Below are 20,000 nucleotides of genomic sequence, written 5' to 3' on the forward strand. Positions count from 1 at the left end.
AGGGGGTCAGTATATAAACACCATCTACAGAGAGGAGTGCTCAGTATATAAACACCATCTACAGAGAGGAGGGGGCCAGTATATAAACACCGTCTACAACTTCAATGAGCTCGGGCCCAGAGAAGGCGGCGGCGTTTCTGGATCCTGTTTATATTTGGTTTCTTCGTTGCATGACAGAGTCTTAACTTGCATTTGTGGATGCAGCGACAAGCTGTGTTCACAGACAGTGGTTTTCAGAAGTGTTACATATATACAAATGATATGAATAAATTGGTGAGTTCTTGATGATAATTGTCAGATATCAATAAATCCACAGGTTATCAGTTTCTGCTGATATTACTGTCCAACCGATATATTGGTCACACTGTAATTTATTCTCACTGCATTGAAAAGGAACTGTGAGAATCACACATTTCACTGGTGAATCTGAAAGAACGTCTAACTGAGTGTGAGAAGTTCAGACACACATTCCAGATCAGAGTTACAGAAAACACAGAACCTGACGCTTATCACAACCATCTCACACTCAGCTTCTCAACACCAGAATAACAGGAACCTCACTGCACTCCGCCTCCTCTGCTGATCCTGACGTAATGTTCTACAGAGACACTGCATACATGCCATAAATATTACTTACATACCATAAATAGATAACAGCACTCCGTCTGTCTGTCACTCAAACACCTTTTATCTTCATTAAAACGAAAGTTCAGCAAAGAATCTAATTTACAAATAAAAATGTCCAGTTTACCCCAAACAGCTGAGATGTGTTCAGTATCTGAAGTTTGCTTTTTCATTACTAGCCACGAGGCTAACGTCGGTCTGTTTATGATCTTAGATCTGCAGATTCTGACCTTCTGAACTCCTTCAGTAAAACACAGAAAACGTGGAGAGACTCTTTCAGTTATTCTGCTTCTAAACTGTGGAGCTCAGTTCAGCTTTTATTAGACAGTCGAGCTCAGAGCTCACTTTTAGTCAGTGCTGGACGAAGTACACAAACCATGTACTTGAGTTAAAGCAGAGATACCCAAGGTCAAATATTACTCCAGTAAAAGTAGAACTTCTCCCTTTAGACCACCACTTGAGTAAAAGTACAGAAGTATTTGCCTTCATATGTACTTAAGTATTGAAAGTGAAAGTACTAAAAGATTAATTATGGCTCTATTTAATCAACTAATTTTAAGTGAAAATACTCCACTCTTGTAATACCAATCTTTTAATAGAATGTCATTAATTAGTGACGCTGATGTCTATTAAAATTATCAAAAGCACAAAACACTGAAGGCAAACAGTTTCCATTAGGTAGAACTGAGTGGCTCTGAAATAACCTTTTGTGAACAAGCAAAGTTTCAGTTTAAGATTTATTTGAACTTAGTTACAAGTTTATGTTTTATAAAAACTTTAAACTCAGGTTCACAAATGAGTTTCCTTTACTAAACTGCATCTGTAGGTCTCTGTTCATAAACACAAACTAGCCAAAACTAATTTACTATAAAACGAAATAGTGTTTGTATAAATTCAGAAAAAAGAACCATGACAGTCACAACTGCATATGTGTACATATTTCTATATTGTGGTCTATTTACACAAAGTTAGGTTAGTTCATCATTTATGTTGGAATAGGCACTTCCAAACCTGTACACTGCTGCACTGACGTTGAACCGTGTGCTTGCATTGGGTCAGTATGACCAACAGGTCAAGACAAACTCAAAACAAAGTGAGCGCTGTGCCCTGATTGGTGTTCTTGCTTTGCGCTTCTTTCGTTTTGACCTGTTACGTTTTTATTCACACATAAACCAAAAGGAACGACAGATTTCCCATAATGTAGTGGAGTAAAAAGTGAGATATTTGACTTTGAAATGTAGAGGAGTGAAAGTAAAAAGTCACCCAAAATGTAAACACTTCAGTAAAGTACAGATACACAAAAAACTACTTAAGTACAAAAACGAATTACATTTACTTCATTACTGCCCACCACTGCTTTTAATAAACATCTGAAAATACAGCTCTTTAACTCAGCTTACCAGTAATAGAGGCTTATACCCCACTAATTAGCACAGTGCTAACTGCACTTTTACAAAAGGCTTCTTTAGTAAAGACAGTGGTTCTGTATAGAACCATGAACACTCAAAGAACCATTTGCATGCATAAGTGGTTCTCTGTATGACTGATAAAGAATGTGTTGTAAATGGTTCTATATAGCACCAAAAAGGGTTCTGCTGCTGTTACAATGTCAAGATTGTAACAGTAGAAGAACCCTTTTTGGTGTTATATAGAACCCTTTTCAAACAGGTTCTATATAGAACCATATACCCCACATTCTCAATCAATCTGAAGAGCAATTTTACCATGCAAAAAACCGTTTAATCATGCAAATGGTTCTTTGTGTGTTGATGGTTCTATATAGTACCAATATCTTTACTAAAGAACCCTTGAAGGACCATGAGTGTATATCATCACAAATCTGTCTCAAAGTGTGTTCAGTAGCTCAGTAACCTCTGATAGATTTGATGATGCGGTTTAATGAGATTGGATTCGTTTTAGATTGGAAGTGTAATGTAATTACACCCAGAATTTCTCAGGGATTTTAATCTCGTCTGAATCTGCCGTGTCCGTAAATTTTACAGACTACAGAATCTGTGAACATTCTAGCAGCTGTACCTACTATACAACAAAACAAAATAACCCCAAAATAAATAACCAGGTTATACTAATCCCATACTTTAAAACAAATAAAATAACCCCAGATTTTATTAATCCTGTGTTATTTTGCTTGTTTTTTAAATGTGGGATTAATATAACCCGGGGTTATTTATGTTGTTGTATAGTAAATAAAGTAAATTAAAAAAAATCTATACAGATTCTGTAGGTTATATTAATCTCATGTTCTAAAAAACCCAGGTTATATTAATCCCACATCCTAAAACAAACAAAACAACCCCAGGTTACATTAATCCATGCAGATTCCCATGTTTGTGAATATTCCAGGACATCCTGGATCTGTTTTGTACTCATGAGCAGATTAACATGTGGTGGGTGGAACAGATGTGGCGACGATATGTAAATCAAGCCCCTCCCATCTCTTTAATTTATACCAAGATTTCTTCTCCTGTGAATCTGTCATAAACAGAGGATTACAGATTACATTACCTCCACATGGAAAACTAACGTTCCCAACAGCACACACCAACGGCCCACAATGCATCAGTGATGTGTCTTACAGTGAGGAGAATCAGTAACATCCCCCTCCTGCCTGTGACTGCTGACCTTTAACCTGCTGTCCTTGAGGCGTGTTCTAGATAAGCATCTTATTGAGGTGGTTATTGTAGTTTACGGTAAACGGACTCTGCTGGTTTCTGTTGATTTATTACTGATGGAGGCTGAAGCTGATCAATGATTAACACAGTCTGAATTACTTCCTGATTCTCTGTGAGTTATTCATCAACTTTACACACACACAAGCACGAAGTAACGCTACACCTAAACTTCACATTTATGCTAATCTTAATCTCAGTTTCCAAAACTCATAGTTTTTTTTACAAAAATATGTCATTTGTGGTAAAAACAACAGCAAAATGTCCTCAGCTGTGCCAAACAATCTTGTTGTCCTATCATTGTGAGGATGTGAGGTTCTTGAAAGCATAGCAAGACAAGTATACACACACACACACACACTACTGGTGTTTTGTATCTGAGCTGTGAGATGCTGGAATGTGGAACAACATGCTGACTCCGCCCCTCAGCACATTCTTTACTTCAGTCCTCAGAGTGTGTGTGTGTGTGTGTGTGTATGTGTGTGTGTGTGTGTTTATGTATCACACAAGCCGCTGAGGAGATTCGTACACTGAACTGCTTGTGACGAGATCATCATCAGAGAGGATGACGTACAGAGAGTGACAGTGGGTTCAGAGCACGCCGGTGAAAAAGCTTCAATTCTGCCTTCTTTTCTAATTTCAGTTTGAGTTTCTCAGTATCTCTCTTTAATGACAGTGAGCACTCAGGCTGCATGGGCTCTGTAAGTTAGTGTACAAGTGTTTGATCAGCAGATCAGATCCAGCTGAGAGTCTGAACATGAGCGTCAGTGGAAGAGATCAGACTAAACACACTCTGAGCTTTTACTACAAACACTCAACATGATCAGCTTCACACACTCACTTCAGTTTAAATACTGAATCAGAAACAATATTTCTACATTTTACTTCTCATAACTTTTAATGTTTTAAATTCTTCAAAATTTTCAACATTTCTGGTGTTTATTCAAATGAAAACAGTTCCAGATTTTCAATGTGGTCTCAGATTTTTGGACTCCACCGTGTGTGTGTGTACATATACATATATATACACACACACACACACACACACACACACACACACACACACACACACACAGAAATACACTACAAATATACGAAACACTGGTTTAATAAATAAGCATATGTGAAGTTTCAGTATGAATGTTATGTAATATGAAGGGATATTAAATTGGATAATTCTCTGAAAAAGTGATTATCAGAGCTGTTCATCTCTGAGCTGTTTAGATTTCTTATCTAAAGTGAGAATCTAAAACTGGGCGGGAACCTCTCCATTCCATAATGCTCAAATAACTCAAAGGTGACATGCCTTATAGACAGCTGTACAGTGACAATCCAGTGGGTGGGAAATTACCAGCTCACATTACACACATTTACAGCAAACAGACATACCGCAGAGTGTTTCCCTTTCCTTCAAAACACTACAGCTAAACTCCTACAGCTAAAGCTAAACTCCTACAGCTAAACTCCTACAGCTAAAGCTAAACTCCTACAGCTAAAGCTAAACTCCTACAGCTAAACTCCTACAGCTAAACTCCTACAGCTAAACTCCTACAGCTAAACTCCTACAGCTACAGCTAAATTCCTACAGCTAAACGCCTACAGCTACAGCTAAACGCCTACAGCTACAGCTAAACTCCTACAGCTACAGCTAAACTCCTACAGCTAAACTCCTACAGCTACAGCTAAACACCTACAGCTGCAGCTAAATTCCTACAGCTAAACTCCTACAGCTAAACTCCTACAGCTGCAGCTAAACTCCTACAGCTAAGCTCCTACAGCAACAGCTAAACAGCTGCAGCTAAACAGCTGCAGCTAAACTCCTACAAATACAGCTAAACTCCTACAGCTACAGCTAAACTTCTACAACTAACCTCCTACAGCTACAGCTAAACTCCTACAGCTAAACTCCTACAAATACAGCTAAACTCCTACAGCTACAGCTAAACTTCTACAACTAACCTCCTACAGCTGCAGCTAAGCTCCTACAGCTGCAGCTAAGCTTCTACAGCTAAGCTCCTACAGCAACAGCTACAGCTAAACTCCTACAGCTAAACTCCTACAAATACAGCTAAACTCCTACAGCTACAGCTAAACTTCTACAGCTAAACTCCTACAGCTAAACTCCTACAAATACAGCTAAACTCTTACAGCTACAACTAAACTCCTACAGCTAAACTCCTACAGCTAAACTCCTACAGCTAAACTCCTACAGCTACAACTAAACTCCTACAGCTACAACTAAACCCCTACAGCTAAATGCCTACACTACAACTAATCTCCTACACTACAACTAAACTCCTACAGCTAAACCCCTAGAGCTACAACTAAACTCCTACAGCTAAACCCCTACACTACAACTAAACTCCTACACTACAGCTAAACGCCTACAGCTAAACTCCTACAGCTACCGCTAAACTCCTACAGCTAAACTCCTACAGCTAAACTCCTACAGCTACAGCTAAATTCCTACAGCTAAACTCCTACAGCTAAACTCCTACAGCTACAGCTAAACACCTACAGCTGCAGCTAAATTCCTACAGCTAAACTCCTACAGCTAAACTCCTACAGCTAAACTCCTACAGCTAAACCCTTACAGCTAAATGCCTACACTACAACTAAACTCCTACAGCTAAACCCTTACAGCTAAACCCCTACAGCTAAATGCCTACACTACAACTAAACTCCTAGATTACAACTAAACTCCTACAGCTACAGCTAAATTCCTACAGCTAAACTCCTACAGCTAAACTCCTACAGCTACAGCTAAATTCCTACAGCTAAACTCCTACAGCTAAACTCCTACAGCTACAACTAAACCCCTACAGCTAAATGCCTACACTACAACTAATCTCCTACACTACAACTAAACTCCTACAGCTAAACCCCTAGAGCTACAACTAAACTCCTACAGCTAAACCCCTACACTACAACTAAACTCCTACACTACAGCTAAACGCCTACAGCTAAACTCCTACAGCTACCGCTAAACTCCTACAGCTAAACTCCTACAGCTAAACTCCTACAGCTACAGCTAAATTCCTACAGCTAAACTCCTACAGCTAAACTCCTACAGCTACAGCTAAACACCTACAGCTGCAGCTAAATTCCTACAGCTAAACTCCTACAGCTAAACTCCTACAGCTAAACTCCTACAGCTAAACTCCTACAGCTAAACCCTTACAGCTAAATGCCTACACTACAACTAAACTCCTACAGCTAAACCCTTACAGCTAAACCCCTACAGCTAAATGCCTACACTACAACTAAACTCCTAGATTACAACTAAACTCCTACAGCTACAGCTAAATTCCTACAGCTAAACTCCTACAGCTAAACTCCTACAGCTACAGCTAAATTCCTACAGCTAAACTCCTACAGCTAAACTCCTACAGCTACAGCTAAACACCTACAGCTGCAGCTAAATTCCTACAGCTAAACTCCTACAGCTAAACTCCTACAGCTAAACTCCTACAGCTAAACTCCTACAGCTGCAGCTAAACTCCTACAGCTAAACTCCTACAAATACAGCTAAACTCTTACAGCTACAACTAAACTCCTACAGCTAAACTCCTACAGCTAAACTCCTACAGCTAAACTCCTACAGCTACAACTAAACTCCTACAGCTACAACTAAACTCCTACAGCTAAATGCCTACACTACAACTAATCTCCTACACTACAACTAAACTCCTACAGCTAAACCCCTAGAGCTACAACTAAACTCCTACAGCTAAACCCCTACACTACAACGAAACTCCTACACTACAGCTAAACTCCTACAGCTACCGCTAAACTCCTACAGCTAAACTCCTACAGCTACCGCTAAACTCCTACAGCTAAACTCCTACAGCTACAACTAAACTCCTACAGCTAAACCCTTACAGCTAAACCCCTACAGCTAAATGCCTACACTACAACTAAACTCCTACATTACAACTAAACTCCTACAGCTAAACCCTTACAGCTAAACCCCTACAGCTAAATGCCTACACTACAACTAAACTCCTACATTACAACTAAACTCCTACACTACAGCTAAACGCCTACAGCTACCGCTAAACTCCTACAGCTAAACTCCTACAGCTAAACTCCTACAGCTAAACTCCTACAGCTAAACTCCTACAGCTACAGCTAAACTCCTACAGCTACAGCTAAACCCCTACAGCTAAACGCCTACAGCTACAGCTAAACTCCTACAGCTAAACTCCTACAGCTAAGCTCCTACATCAACAGCTAAACTTCTACAGCTACAGCTAAACTTCTACAGCTAAACTCCTACAGCTAAACTCCTACAAATACAGCTGAACTCCTACAGCTACAGCTAAACTTCTACAGCTAAACTCCTACAGCTACAACTAAACTCCTACAGCTAAACTCCTACAGCTACAGCTAAACTCCTACAGCTACAGCTAAACTTCTACAACTAAACTCCTACAGCTACAGCTAAACTTCTACAGCTAAACTCCTACAGCTAAACTCCTACAGCTAAACTCCTACAAATACAGCTGAACTCCTACAGCTACAGCTAAACTTCTACAGCTAAACTCCTACAGCTACAACTAAACTCCTACAGCTAAACTCCTACAGCTACAGCTAAACTCCTACAGCTACAGCTAAACTCCTACAACTAACCTCCTACAGCTACAGCTAAACTCCTACAGCTAAACTCCTACAAATACAGCTAAACTCTTACAGCTACAACTAAACTCCTACAGCTAAACTCCTACAGCTACAACTAAACTCCTACAGCTACAACTAAACTCCTACAGCTAAATGCCTACACTACAACTAATCTCCTACACTACAACTAAACTCCTACAGCTAAACCCCTAGAGCTACAACTAAACTCCTACAGCTAAACCCCTAGAGCTACAACTAAACTCCTACAGCTAAACCCCTACACTACAACTAAACTCCCACACTACAGCTAAACTCCTACAGCTACCGCTAAACTCCTACAGCTAAACTCCTACAGCTACCGCTAAACTCCTACAGCTAAACTCCTACAGCTACAACTAAACTCCTACAGCTAAACCCCTACAGCTAAATGCCTACACTACAACTAAACTCCTACATTACAACTAAACTCCTACACTACAGCTAAACGCCTACAGCTACCGCTAAACTCCTACAGCTAAACTCCTACAGCTAAACTCCTACAGCTAAACTCCTACAGCTAAACTCCTACAGCTACAGCTAAACCCCTACAGCTAAACGCCTACAGCTACAGCTAAACTCCTACCGCTAAATGCCTACAGCTAAACTCATACAGCTACAGCTAAACTCCTACAGCTAAACTCCTACAGCTAAACTCCTACAGCTAAGCTCCTACATCAACAGCTAAACTTCTACAGCTAAACTCCTACAGCTAAATGCCTACAGCTGCAGCTAAACTCCTACAGCTAAACTCCTACAAATACAGCTAAACTCCTACAGCTACAGCTAAACTTCTACAGCTAAACTCCTACAGCTAAACTCCTACAAATACAGCTGAACTCCTACAGCTACAGCTAAACTTCTACAGCTAAACTCCTACAGCTACAACTAAACTCCTACAGCTAAACTCCTACAGCTAAACTCCTACAGCTAAACTCCTACAGCTACAACTAAACTCCTACAGCTACAACTAAACTCCTACAGCTAAACTCCTACAGCTAAACTCCTACAGCTACAACTAAACTCCTACAGCTACAACTAAACTCCTACACTACAACTAAACTCCTACACTACAGCTAAACGCCTACAGCTGCAGCTAAACTCCTACAGCTAAACTCCTACAGCTAAACACCTACAGCTAAGCTCCTACAGCTAAGCTCCTACAGCAACAGCTAAACTCCTACAGCTAAACACCTACAGCTAAGCTCCTACAGCTAAACGCCTACAGCTACAGCTAAACTTCTACAGCTAAACGCCTACAGCTACAGCTAAACTTCTACAACTAAATGCCTACACTACAACTAATCTCCTACACTACAACTAAACTCCTACAGCTAAACCCCTACAGCTAAACCCCTACAGCTAAACCCCTACAGCTAAACCCCTACAGCTAAATGCCTATACTACAACTAAACTCCTACACTACAGCTAAACGCCTACAGCTACCACTAAACTCCTACAGCTAAACTCCTACAGCTAAACGCCTACAGCTACCGCTAAACTCCTACAGCTAAACGCCTACAGCTAAACGCCTACAGCTACCGCTAAACTCCTACAGCTAAACTCCTACAGCTAAACTCCTACAGCTAAACTCCTACAGCTAAACTCCTACAGCTAAACGCCTACAGCTACCGCTAAACTCCTACAGCTAAACGCCTACAGCTAAACGCCTACAGCTAAACGCCTACAGCTACCGCTAAACTCCTACAGCTAAACCCCTACAGCTAAACTCCTACAGCTAAACTCCTACAGCTAAAAGCCTACAGCTACAGCTAAACTCCTACAGCTAAACTCCTACAGCTAAACTCCTACAGCTAAACTCCTACAGCTAAACTCCTACAGCTACAACTAAACTCCTACAGCTATACCCTTACAGCTAAACGCCTACAGCTAAACGCCCACAGCTAAACTCCTACAGCTACCGCTAAACTCCTACAGCTAAACTCCTACAGCTACAGCTAAACTCCTACAGCTAAACTCCAACAGCTACACACCTACAGCTAAACTCCTACAGCTACAGCTAAACACCTACAGCTAAACGCCTACAGCTAAACTCATACAACTACAGCTAAACTCCTACAGCTAAACTCCTACAGCTACAGCTAAACTCCTACAGCTACAGCTAAACTCCTACAGCTAAACACCTACAGCTACAGCTAAACACCTACAGCTAAATGCCTACAGCTAAACTCCTACAGCTAAACTCCTACAGCTAAACTCCTACAGCTAAACTCCTACAGCTACAGCTAAATTCCTACAGCTACAGCTAAACACCTACAGCTAAACGCCTACAGCTAAACTCCTACAGCTAAACTCCTACAGCTAAACTCCTACAGCTAAACTCCTACAGCTACAGCTAAATTCCTACAGCTACAGCTAAACTCCTACAGCTAAACGCCTACAGCTAAACTCCTACAGCTAAACTCCTACAGCTAAATTCCTACAGCTACAGCTAAACTCCTACAGCTACAGCTAAACTCCTACAGCTAAACTCGTACAGCTAAACTCGTACAGCTAAACTCGTACAGCTACAGCTAAACTCCTACAGCTAAACTCCTACAGCTAAACTCCTACAGCTAAACTCCTACAGCTAAATTCCTACAGCTACAGCTAAACTCCTACAGCTACAGCTAAACGCCTACAGCTACAGCTAAACACTTACAGCTAAACTCCTACAGCTAAACTCCTACAGCTAAACCCCTACAGCTAAACTCCTACAGCTAAACCTCTACAGCTAAACCCCTACAGCTAAACTCCTACAGCTACAGCTAAACTCCTACAGCTACAGCTAAACTCCTACAGCTAAACTCCTACAGCTACAACTAAACTCCTACAGCTACAACTAAACTCCTACAGCTACAACTAAACTCCTACAGCTACACTCCTACAGCTAAACCCCTAGAGCTACAGCTAAACCCCTACAACTAAACCCCTACAGCTAAACGCCTACAGCTAAATGCCTATACTACAACTAAACTCCTGCACTACAACTAAACTCCTACAGCTACACTCCTACAGCTAAACCCCTAGAGTTACAGCTAAACCCCTACAACTAAACCCCTACAGTTAAAGGCCTACAGCTAAAGGCCTACACTACAGCTAAACTCCTACAGCTACCGCTAAACTCCTACAGCTGAACTCCTACAGCTACCGCTAAACTCCTACAGCTGAACTCCTACAGCTACAGCTAAACTCCTACAGCTAAACTCCTACAGCTACTGCTAAACTCCTACAGCTAAACTCCTACAGCTACCGCTAAACTCCTACAGCTAAACTCCTACAGCTGAACTCCTACAGCTGAACTCCTACAGCTACCGCTAAACTCCTACAGCTAAACTCCTACAGCTACCGCTAAACTCCTACAGCTACCGCTAAACTCCTACAGCTACCGCTAAACTCCTACAGCTAAACTCCTACAGCTGAACTCCTACAGCTGAACTCCTACAGCTGAACTCCTACAGCTGAACTCCTACAGCTGAACTTGTAAACGTAAACTTTTTTTGTATTATGCATTTTTTTTTTTTTGTAGTTGTAATAAACTCATCACTTTGTTTTGGCTGTGATTTTTAAATGCAGGTTGTTGTTGCTAGGTTACAGGTGAATAATTCGGAGTGATAGCCCCTTTTCACAGTAACCATAAAATGCAATTTCAGCCTGTTTTGCATCTCCTTCAGTTCAGCCTTAAATTTTAAGTTTTATTAAATTAGATTTTAGAAATGAACATTCAATTTATATTTTAAGCATTTTTGAATGGACTATATTCTTTGATTTTATTAATAAAATATCGAGTGAGATCAATTCCACCAGTGGAATGGCCACTAGGGGGCCTGCAGAGAGATTTTGTTGGAGTGCCGTTGTCGATAGACGTTGGCAATCACAGAATGTCTCTCAGCCAATCACACTGAGCGATCAGAACTGACTGATAGTGAAGGGATCGTTGATTAACTGTGGGGAAAATAAAAAAAGGACTTTGGCTGAAATATATCACTTCACATTTACAGACCACATGTGGCTCTTACTCATAGGACATGATAAAGACTTTTAAATAATTAAAGGTTAAAACCATAAATCTGGATTGCTCTGTGTTGAAGTGCTGCCAGACTATTTTTATTTTGATGTATAATGAATACCTTAATTTCTCTTCAATTACAACCCTTCAGGAAATTTCACAGTGATTTATTAATTTTATTATTTCTACATAATTGCAGTTGTATCATCACATTGGGATCATTGTCTTTTTGCACTGTTACTGTTTTCAGTATTTTAATACTTTATCCTGGAACAGTTACCTGAGTCATTGATTACCCACACACACCCATCCATTACAGCGCAGCATCCAGCACCATCACTCCTGGACAACTGCTCATTAAACATCATAAAACATTATATAATACCAGCTGTATCTGCCAACTAAACTTTCCTCTCATACAGGTACAGGTGTTCAGTCTGAGTTATACGTGAACTTTCTGTAGAACCTGACTGAACAGCTGAAAGCAGAAATATATATTCATATTTTTAAGAATAGAAAAGCAGAAATTTGTGAACAGGTTACTGACTTATGGCAGGAGTGGAAGCACCAACAGCATTAGGAAAGAAACACCACACTGCATCCCTGAAACTTTAAAGTGATGCTAGAGGACTGCTTAAGAGTCACAGCATGACAGAGTTTATCCAAAAGACAAAAGTGTGAAGTTTGTACACAGAAATGCAGCTGGTCCAGTGTTGGACAAATGTGGACGGTGTTGGACACAATCAGGTGACCTCAGGTGTATTAGGTATGTTTGAAGACAACAAAGGTTAAAGGCTCATTGCTGTAACTTTGCAGGATCAAAAGGTACAAAGGTGTCTCCTTCAGTGCTGGGTGATTCTACAAATCCTGACACTTTCAAAAGATGTCTTGTGCTTATGGGTGAAATTTGTTATTTTGGCCTGACACTACATATAGTTTTAACCCTAAAGACTGACAATACCAAGAGTAAGAGCCTTAAAGATTGGCACCTATATGAGAAAGAGCCTTAAAGACTGGCACCTCTATGAGGAAGAGACCTAAAGACGGGCACTACTAAGAGTAAGAACCCTAAACATTGGCTCTACCAAGAGTAAGAGACCTAATGACTGGCACTACCGAGAGTAAGAGCCCTAGAGACTGACAATACCAAGAGTAAGAGTCCTAAAGACTGGCATTACAGAGAATAAGAACCCTAAAGACTGGCACTACCAAGAGTAAGAGCCCCTAAGACTGGCACCTTTATGTGTAAGAGCCCTAAAGACTGGCACTACCAAGAGTAAGAGCCCCTAAGACTGGTACCTTTATGTGTAAGAGCCCTAAAGACTGGCACTACCAAGATTAAGAACCTTAAAGACTGGCACTACCAAGAATAAGAGCCCTAAAGACTGGCTTTACCAAGAGTAAGAACCCTAAAGACTGGCTTTACCAAGAGTAAGAGCCCCTGAGACTAACACCTCTTTGAGTAGGAGCCCTAAAGACTGGCACATCTATAAGTAAGAGCCCTAAAGACTGGTACTTCTAAGAATAAGAGCCCTAAAGATTGGCACTACCAAGAGCAAGAGCCTCTGAGACTAACACCTCTATGAGTAAGAGCCCTAAAGACTGGCACATCTATAAGTAAGAGCCCTAAAGACTGGTACCTCTAATAATAAGAGCCCTAAAGACTGGTACCTCTAATAATAAGAGCCCTAAAGATTGGCACTACCAAGAGTAAGAGCCCTAAAAACTGGCACCATCAAGAGTAAGAGCCCTAAAGACTGGCACTACCAAGAATTAGAGCTTTAAAGACTGACAATACCAAGAGTAAGAGCCCTAAAGATTCGTACCACTAAGAGTAAGAGCCCTAAAGACTGGCACTACCCAGTGTAAATGTCCTAAAGACTGGCACCTCTATGAGTAAGAGCCCTAAAGACTGGCACCTCTATGAGTAAGAGCCCTAAAGACTGGCACCTCTATGAGTAAGAGCCCTAAAAACTGGCACCTCTAAGAGTAAGAGCCCTAAAGACTGGCACCTCTATGAGTAAGGGCCCTAAAGACTGGCACCTCTATGAGTAAGAGCCCTAAAGACTGGCACGTCTAATAGTAAGAGCCCTAAAGACTGGCACCTATATGAGTAAGAGTCCTAAAGCCTGGCACCTCTAAGAGTAAGAGCCCTAAAGACTGGCACCTATATGAGTAAGAGTCCTTAAGACTGCCACCTCTATGAGTAAGAGCCCTAAAGACTGGCACCTCTATGAGTAAGAGCCCTAAAGACTGGCACATCTATAAGTAAGAGCCCTAAAGACTGGTACCTCTAATAATAAGAGCCCTAAAGACTGGTACCTCTAATAATAAGAGCCCTAAAGATTGGCACTACCAAGAGTAAGAGCCCTAAAAACTGGCACCATCAAGAGTAAGAGCCCTAAAGACTGGCACTACCAAGAATTAGAGCTTTAAAGACTGACAATACCAAGAGTAAGAGCCCTAAAGATTCGTACCACTAAGAGTAAGAGCCCTAAAGACTGGCACTACCCAGTGTAAATGTCCTAAAGACTGGCACCTCTATGAGTAAGAGCCCTAAAGACTGGCACCTCTATGAGTAAGAGCCCTAAAGACTGGCACCTCTATGAGTAAGAGCCCTAAAAACTGGCACCTCTAAGAGTAAGAGCCCTAAAGACTGGCACCTCTATGAGTAAGGGCCCTAAAGACTGGCACCTCTATGAGTAAGAGCCCTAAAGACTGGCACGTCTAATAGTAAGAGCCCTAAAGACTGGCACCTATATGAGTAAGAGTCCTAAAGGCTGGCACCTCTAAGAGTAAGAGCCCTAAAGACTGGCACCTATATGAGTAAGAGTCCTTAAGACTGCCACCTCTATGAGTAAGAGCCCTAAAGACTGGCACCTCTATGAGTAAGAGCCCTAAAGACTGGCACCTCTATGAGTAAGAGCCCTAAAGACTGGCACCTCTATGAGTAAGAGCCCTAAAGACTGGCACCTATATGAGTAAGAGTCCTAAAGACTGGCACCTCTATGAGTAAGAGCCCTAAAGACTGGCACCTCTAAGAGTAAGAGCCCTAAAGACTGGCACCTCTAAGAGTAAGAGTCCTAAAGACTGGCACCTCTAAGAGTAAGAGTCCTAAAGACTGGCACCTCTATGAGTAAGAGCCCTAAAGACTGGCACCTCTATAAGTAAGAGCCCTAAAGACTGGCACCTCTATGAGTAAGAGTCCTAAAGACTGGCACCTCTATGAGTAAGAGCCCTAAAGACTGGCACCTCTATGAGTAAGAGCCCTAAAGACTGGCACCTATATGAGTAAGAGTCCTAAAGACTGGCACCTCTATGAGTAAGAGCCCTAAAGACTGGCACCTCTAAGAGTAAGAGCCCTAAAGACTGGCACCTCTAAGAGTAAGAGTCCTAAAGACTGGCACCTCTAAGAGTAAGAGTCCTAAAGACTGGCACCTCTATGAGTAAGAGCCCTAAAGACTGGCACCTCTATAAGTAAGAGCCCTAAAGACTGGCACCTCTATGAGTAAGAGTCCTAAAGACTGGCACCTCTATAAGTAAGAGCCCTAAAGACTGGCACCTCTAAGAGTAAGAGTCCTAAAGACTGGCACCTCTATGAGTAAGAGCCCTAAAGACTGGCACCTCTATAAGTAAGAGCCCTAAAGACTGGCACCTCTATGAGTAAGAGCCCTAAAGACTGGCACCTCTATAAGTAAGAGCCCTAAAGACTGGCACCTCTATGAGTAAGAGTCCTAAAGACTGGCACCTCTATGAGTAAGAGTCCTAAAGACTGTTTTTTTTAACACTTACGGTTCTGCGTCCAGGCTCTCCAACTGCGCTACGTAGTTACATGGAATGTAGCCTGTCTTGTTAGCTGAAACTCCACTGAGGGCTCTGACGTACCACCAGTCAATGTCGTCGTCATGCAGCCGCTGAAATTTGTCTCCTGTGTGGAAGCTCAGGTCCTCCGCTGTGCGTGCGGAGTAATCAAACAGCGCCACAAGCACAGGCGGCGAGGAATGCTGGGTCTGCTGGGTCTGCTCGGTAGACGGAGTAAACGGGGGATGGCGGTTATGGTTCTGGAAGATCAGACCCCCTGAATCTGGTTTTGGTTTTATTACTTCGCCCGACGGCTCCGACTCCTTTTTCCGCAGACATGGAAAAGTGGAGAAGCAGCAGGAGACCAGCCGCTCGCGCACACTCTCCATACTGAAGAACACAAACACACCGACAGCCTAAAACCTCCTGATTAATCACCTGCCGAGTCCAGCAAACAGCATCTTATAATTCAGAGTCTGTGGAACAGCCTTAAATGTTCAAAGCTGATCGATTCAACCACAATGTGCAGACAAAACTAGTCAGAGTCAGAATCTTCAAAGTGTCCAGAAACTCGGAGCGAAGAGAGGGAAGCTCGTTTCTTCAGCAGAAGATCCAAAGTCCTTCACTGCACAGATTTACTGCTCCGACTCGAAGCTACTGCGCTTCCTGGTCCTTCAGCTCTTCACTCACCTGCTGAGACACCTGCGCTGCCGGAGCCCCGCCCACTTCCTCTCAGCCAATCCCCTTTGCAGTACGTTACAGCGGCCGCTAGAGGGAGTCCACAGTGAATGGGAGAGAATGCAGCCAGTCGTTTCTGATCAATAACACAACTACTCACTTTTATGTCTGATAAAAAAGTTGAATTCAACATTTTATTTACATTATCAATCTGTTTGATTATCAGTCTGTTTGATGGACGCTGTGTCACGTGTCCAATTATCATCAATAATAATGATTCCTTAATTTTTACTGCAACAGTTTACACTTGATGTGTATCACATAATTTTTATCTAAGCTGTATAAAAGCTACATCGACTTGTACTTCATTTAAATCAACCGTGTAATATAGTGTAATATATCTCGAACATAAACAAATGTCTAAATAGGTAATAACTATAGATAATATCTATAGATAGTTATGTCAATAGTCCACAGTGAATGTAAGTGAATGGAGACAGTCATTTAATTTTTAATTGTATTTATAATATAATATAATATAAATTACTTCATGAATATATCACTTATATTAATTAATTATATATATTGTTTTACAAATGTATTATATATCAAGATTCTTGTAAATATAAATATGAAATACTATAAAATATATACCAAAAATACAACGTAGCACAAATATAGACATATATTTATTATTTCATAATAATGCAATAATAATCACAATAATATAATAACAATAATTATTATTACATACAATGTAATGATTACTTTATTATTATTATTATTATTATTATTATTATACTTTTTGTAATCAGCCGCTGTGAAAATGAGATGATCTGGGAAAAAAAGAAACATTAGTGATCAAAATGATAATAAATCAATATTTTATCTGAAACAAACAAACAAACAAAACCTTGAAGATCAGAAACAAACATGTGTGATATTTAAATACAAACATTTATACTTCATATAACCACACGCACACGGACTACGCATGAGTGACGTCAAGCGCGCTGGCCCGGCCGCCGTACTCGCGTCATTACGGTACCCGGAAGTGACTTTGAATGAAAACGGTCCTCGTTTCTTTGAACGAATAAAGAAAATATAAATAAATATAAACAAACGGACAGACAACAGTCGCGCGCAGCGGGGTGTCCTCCGGCGCGCGCGGTGAACGGGGGAATCAGCGGTGCGTGAGCGCGCGAGAGAGCGTGACAGTGAGAGAGAGAGAGAGCGTGTGGTGTAGTGTGCGTGTGCGCGCGCTGCGGCGGCGGAGCGACATGAACAGCATGAGTGCGAGCGGCTCCTCCGGCACGTTCAGCCTGCAGGACTGCGATGTGGTCGGCTTCGATCTGGACCACACGCTCTGCAGATACGACCTGAAGGAGACCAGCAGGGTGAGGAACACCTCCGCATCAGCAGGAGACACAGCGGCTCCATCATCACCATCACAGACACCATCACAGCCATCACAGCGCTACAGCCACTGACGTCACAACCTCTACAGACTCTATATGTACAAAACTATGCTGTCTAATTATTCTCCAGCCTCCATTTTTTAAATTTTCCGTTCCACCTTAAATGCTGCAGCAGTTACAGTGTGGCTCCAGGCGCCAGAATGTAACTGCTGCAGCATTTAAGGTGGGACGGAAAATTCCAACTTCAACCTGGTTTTCTGAATGAAATCAGCTACTTTATCTCACAATCCGTCTTCTGTTTTGTTCTTTCCCCCATTTTAACCATTTATATGATTTTATACACCTGAAACACTCATTATTAACTTTTACTAGGGGGCGGCACAAAATGAAACATCGGCATCGGACGGATCTTTAGATGTAGAACCCGTATTTGATGCCATTTTAATTGACGCTGGATTGCTGCACTAAAATATCTGCATTTTTCTTTATTTTGCTGCATGTTATGTTTATCGACGCTCAACTTCTATACATGTTTATGTATCATGTGGCACAGCCAGATGTATATATGATACAATCGTGCTGAGATTGTGGCCAATCAGGGCTGAGATTGTTATCAATCAGGGACAGCCTTCTAATCAATCAGGGCTGAACTTCTGACCAATCAGGGCTGAGATTGTGACCAATCAGGTGTTTGGCGGTTCCTCAGGAGACAGAGCACTGTTGAAATGACTGAAACATGTAGAACCTAAATGTGCAGCCTGTAATCATGTTAATGAAGCCGATATTAATGTTAATCATCATTAAAGGGGGATTCCACTGATTTTTCAAATTTTATAATTTTGTCACTGCAATGTAAACAAAGTCATTCAGAGTGGTTTAATGTGAGGTTCGTTGTACAGAATCTTACAGACTCTGATTTCTTGGTGACAGAAACCAGAGGTAGCACTGTCTACATCACAAATACAGACATTTTATTTACTATCCAAAACCACCAGTGAACCTACATGAGTCTTCTGAGTTTATATGGAATGTTGATGATGGAAAATAGTGGAAAATCTAAAACTGTCTCAGTCATCAGGCAGTAAATTCATAACCATTTCATGTAGTAACTTTCTGTGAGGGAGCTTTTAGAGGTGGACGCCTGGTTCCTATCACCACCACTGTGAACAATCCTGACTCGGTAAGTTTCTCTAGAACAGAGTGTTTCACACCAAACCACTCTGTTTACACCTGGACCACTTAGTCATATAGAAATTGTGAAAAATTGGTGGAGTTCCCCTTGAACTGCGCATGTCTCTGAACAGTGAAGTGTAAGCTGCTGTTGTCTGCGCTGTGTTACGTGCTGAGCGTTTAGCTTTAGCCAGCTGTTGTCTTTCTGTCAGTAACACCACTTAGTTTTGTGTTTATTTGCAGCTCATATATGAGAGTTTTGCACGATATCTGGTGGAACATAAAGGCTACGATAAAGACCTGCTGAATCTGACTCCGGCTGCCTGGGACTTCTGGTGAGCTGCTGGGTTTCAGCTTACTTCAGCTGTTAGAAATTAAAAAGCCAATATCTCATATTTTCATATTTGTATTTTCCCTCTGAGCTCCAGTCATTACATTTGTGTGATATTATGTACCAAAAACATTCATAATTCATTTCTATGTGATGTTTATCTCTTACAGTTAAACAGGATGTTTTTGTTGCTGTGTCTTTAAGGCTGACATATGTAAATTAACTCTGTTCTGATTGCCAATTTGCAGCCTTCTGTATCAGTAAAAGTCAGTATCGAGATATCGATCAATAAGCGACACGCTGTGCAGGAACAGTGTGACTGATACAGACGGCACAACCGCTCAGCTCTGCTGCATTAGAGGTTTGTGTGTGTGCAGTTTTAAGGGCCTGGTGGTGGACCTGGAGGAGGGGAACCTGGTCAAACTGGCCGAGGACGGAACCGTTCTACGGTAAGACCCCTCCTCCCAGTTATGTGTTTATTGTGGACTGTTCTAATCCTCCTTTAAAATGAGAATTAAATTAGTTTCACCCAGTAAGATGAACAGGCATTTCAGTGAAGCGTATCTACAAACCAACACTTCACCAAGGCCCAGTCCCATTTCTGATTTTCACCCCTTGTTTTT

The 20,000-nt window shown here is 41.4% G+C and overlaps 2 protein-coding genes across 2 annotated transcripts in view; one reads left to right on the forward strand and one right to left on the reverse strand.

Annotated features, from left to right (window-relative positions):
- Positions 1-16,453, reverse strand: part of frk (fyn-related Src family tyrosine kinase) — a 23,451-nt gene extending 6,998 nt beyond the window's left edge. The window contains exon 1 of the mRNA XM_036582555.1: positions 15,772-16,453. Coding sequence (XP_036438448.1) covers positions 15,772-16,169 — 398 coding nt within the window. The 5' untranslated portion in view covers positions 16,170-16,453. The remainder of the gene's footprint in view (positions 1-15,771) is intronic.
- A 987-nt stretch (positions 16,454-17,440) lies between these two features.
- The window catches only part of nt5dc1 (5'-nucleotidase domain containing 1), a 57,020-nt gene continuing 54,460 nt past the window's right edge, over positions 17,441-20,000 (forward strand). The window contains exons 1-3 of the mRNA XM_036582556.1: positions 17,441-17,855; positions 19,290-19,381; positions 19,755-19,826. Of these exons, the coding sequence (XP_036438449.1) occupies positions 17,739-17,855; positions 19,290-19,381; positions 19,755-19,826 (281 nt within the window). The 5' untranslated portion in view covers positions 17,441-17,738. The remainder of the gene's footprint in view (positions 17,856-19,289; positions 19,382-19,754; positions 19,827-20,000) is intronic.

This window comes from Colossoma macropomum, unplaced genomic scaffold, assembly GCF_904425465.1.
Source record: "Colossoma macropomum unplaced genomic scaffold, Colossoma_macropomum, whole genome shotgun sequence".
NCBI classification, from domain to species: domain Eukaryota; kingdom Metazoa; phylum Chordata; class Actinopteri; order Characiformes; family Serrasalmidae; genus Colossoma; species Colossoma macropomum.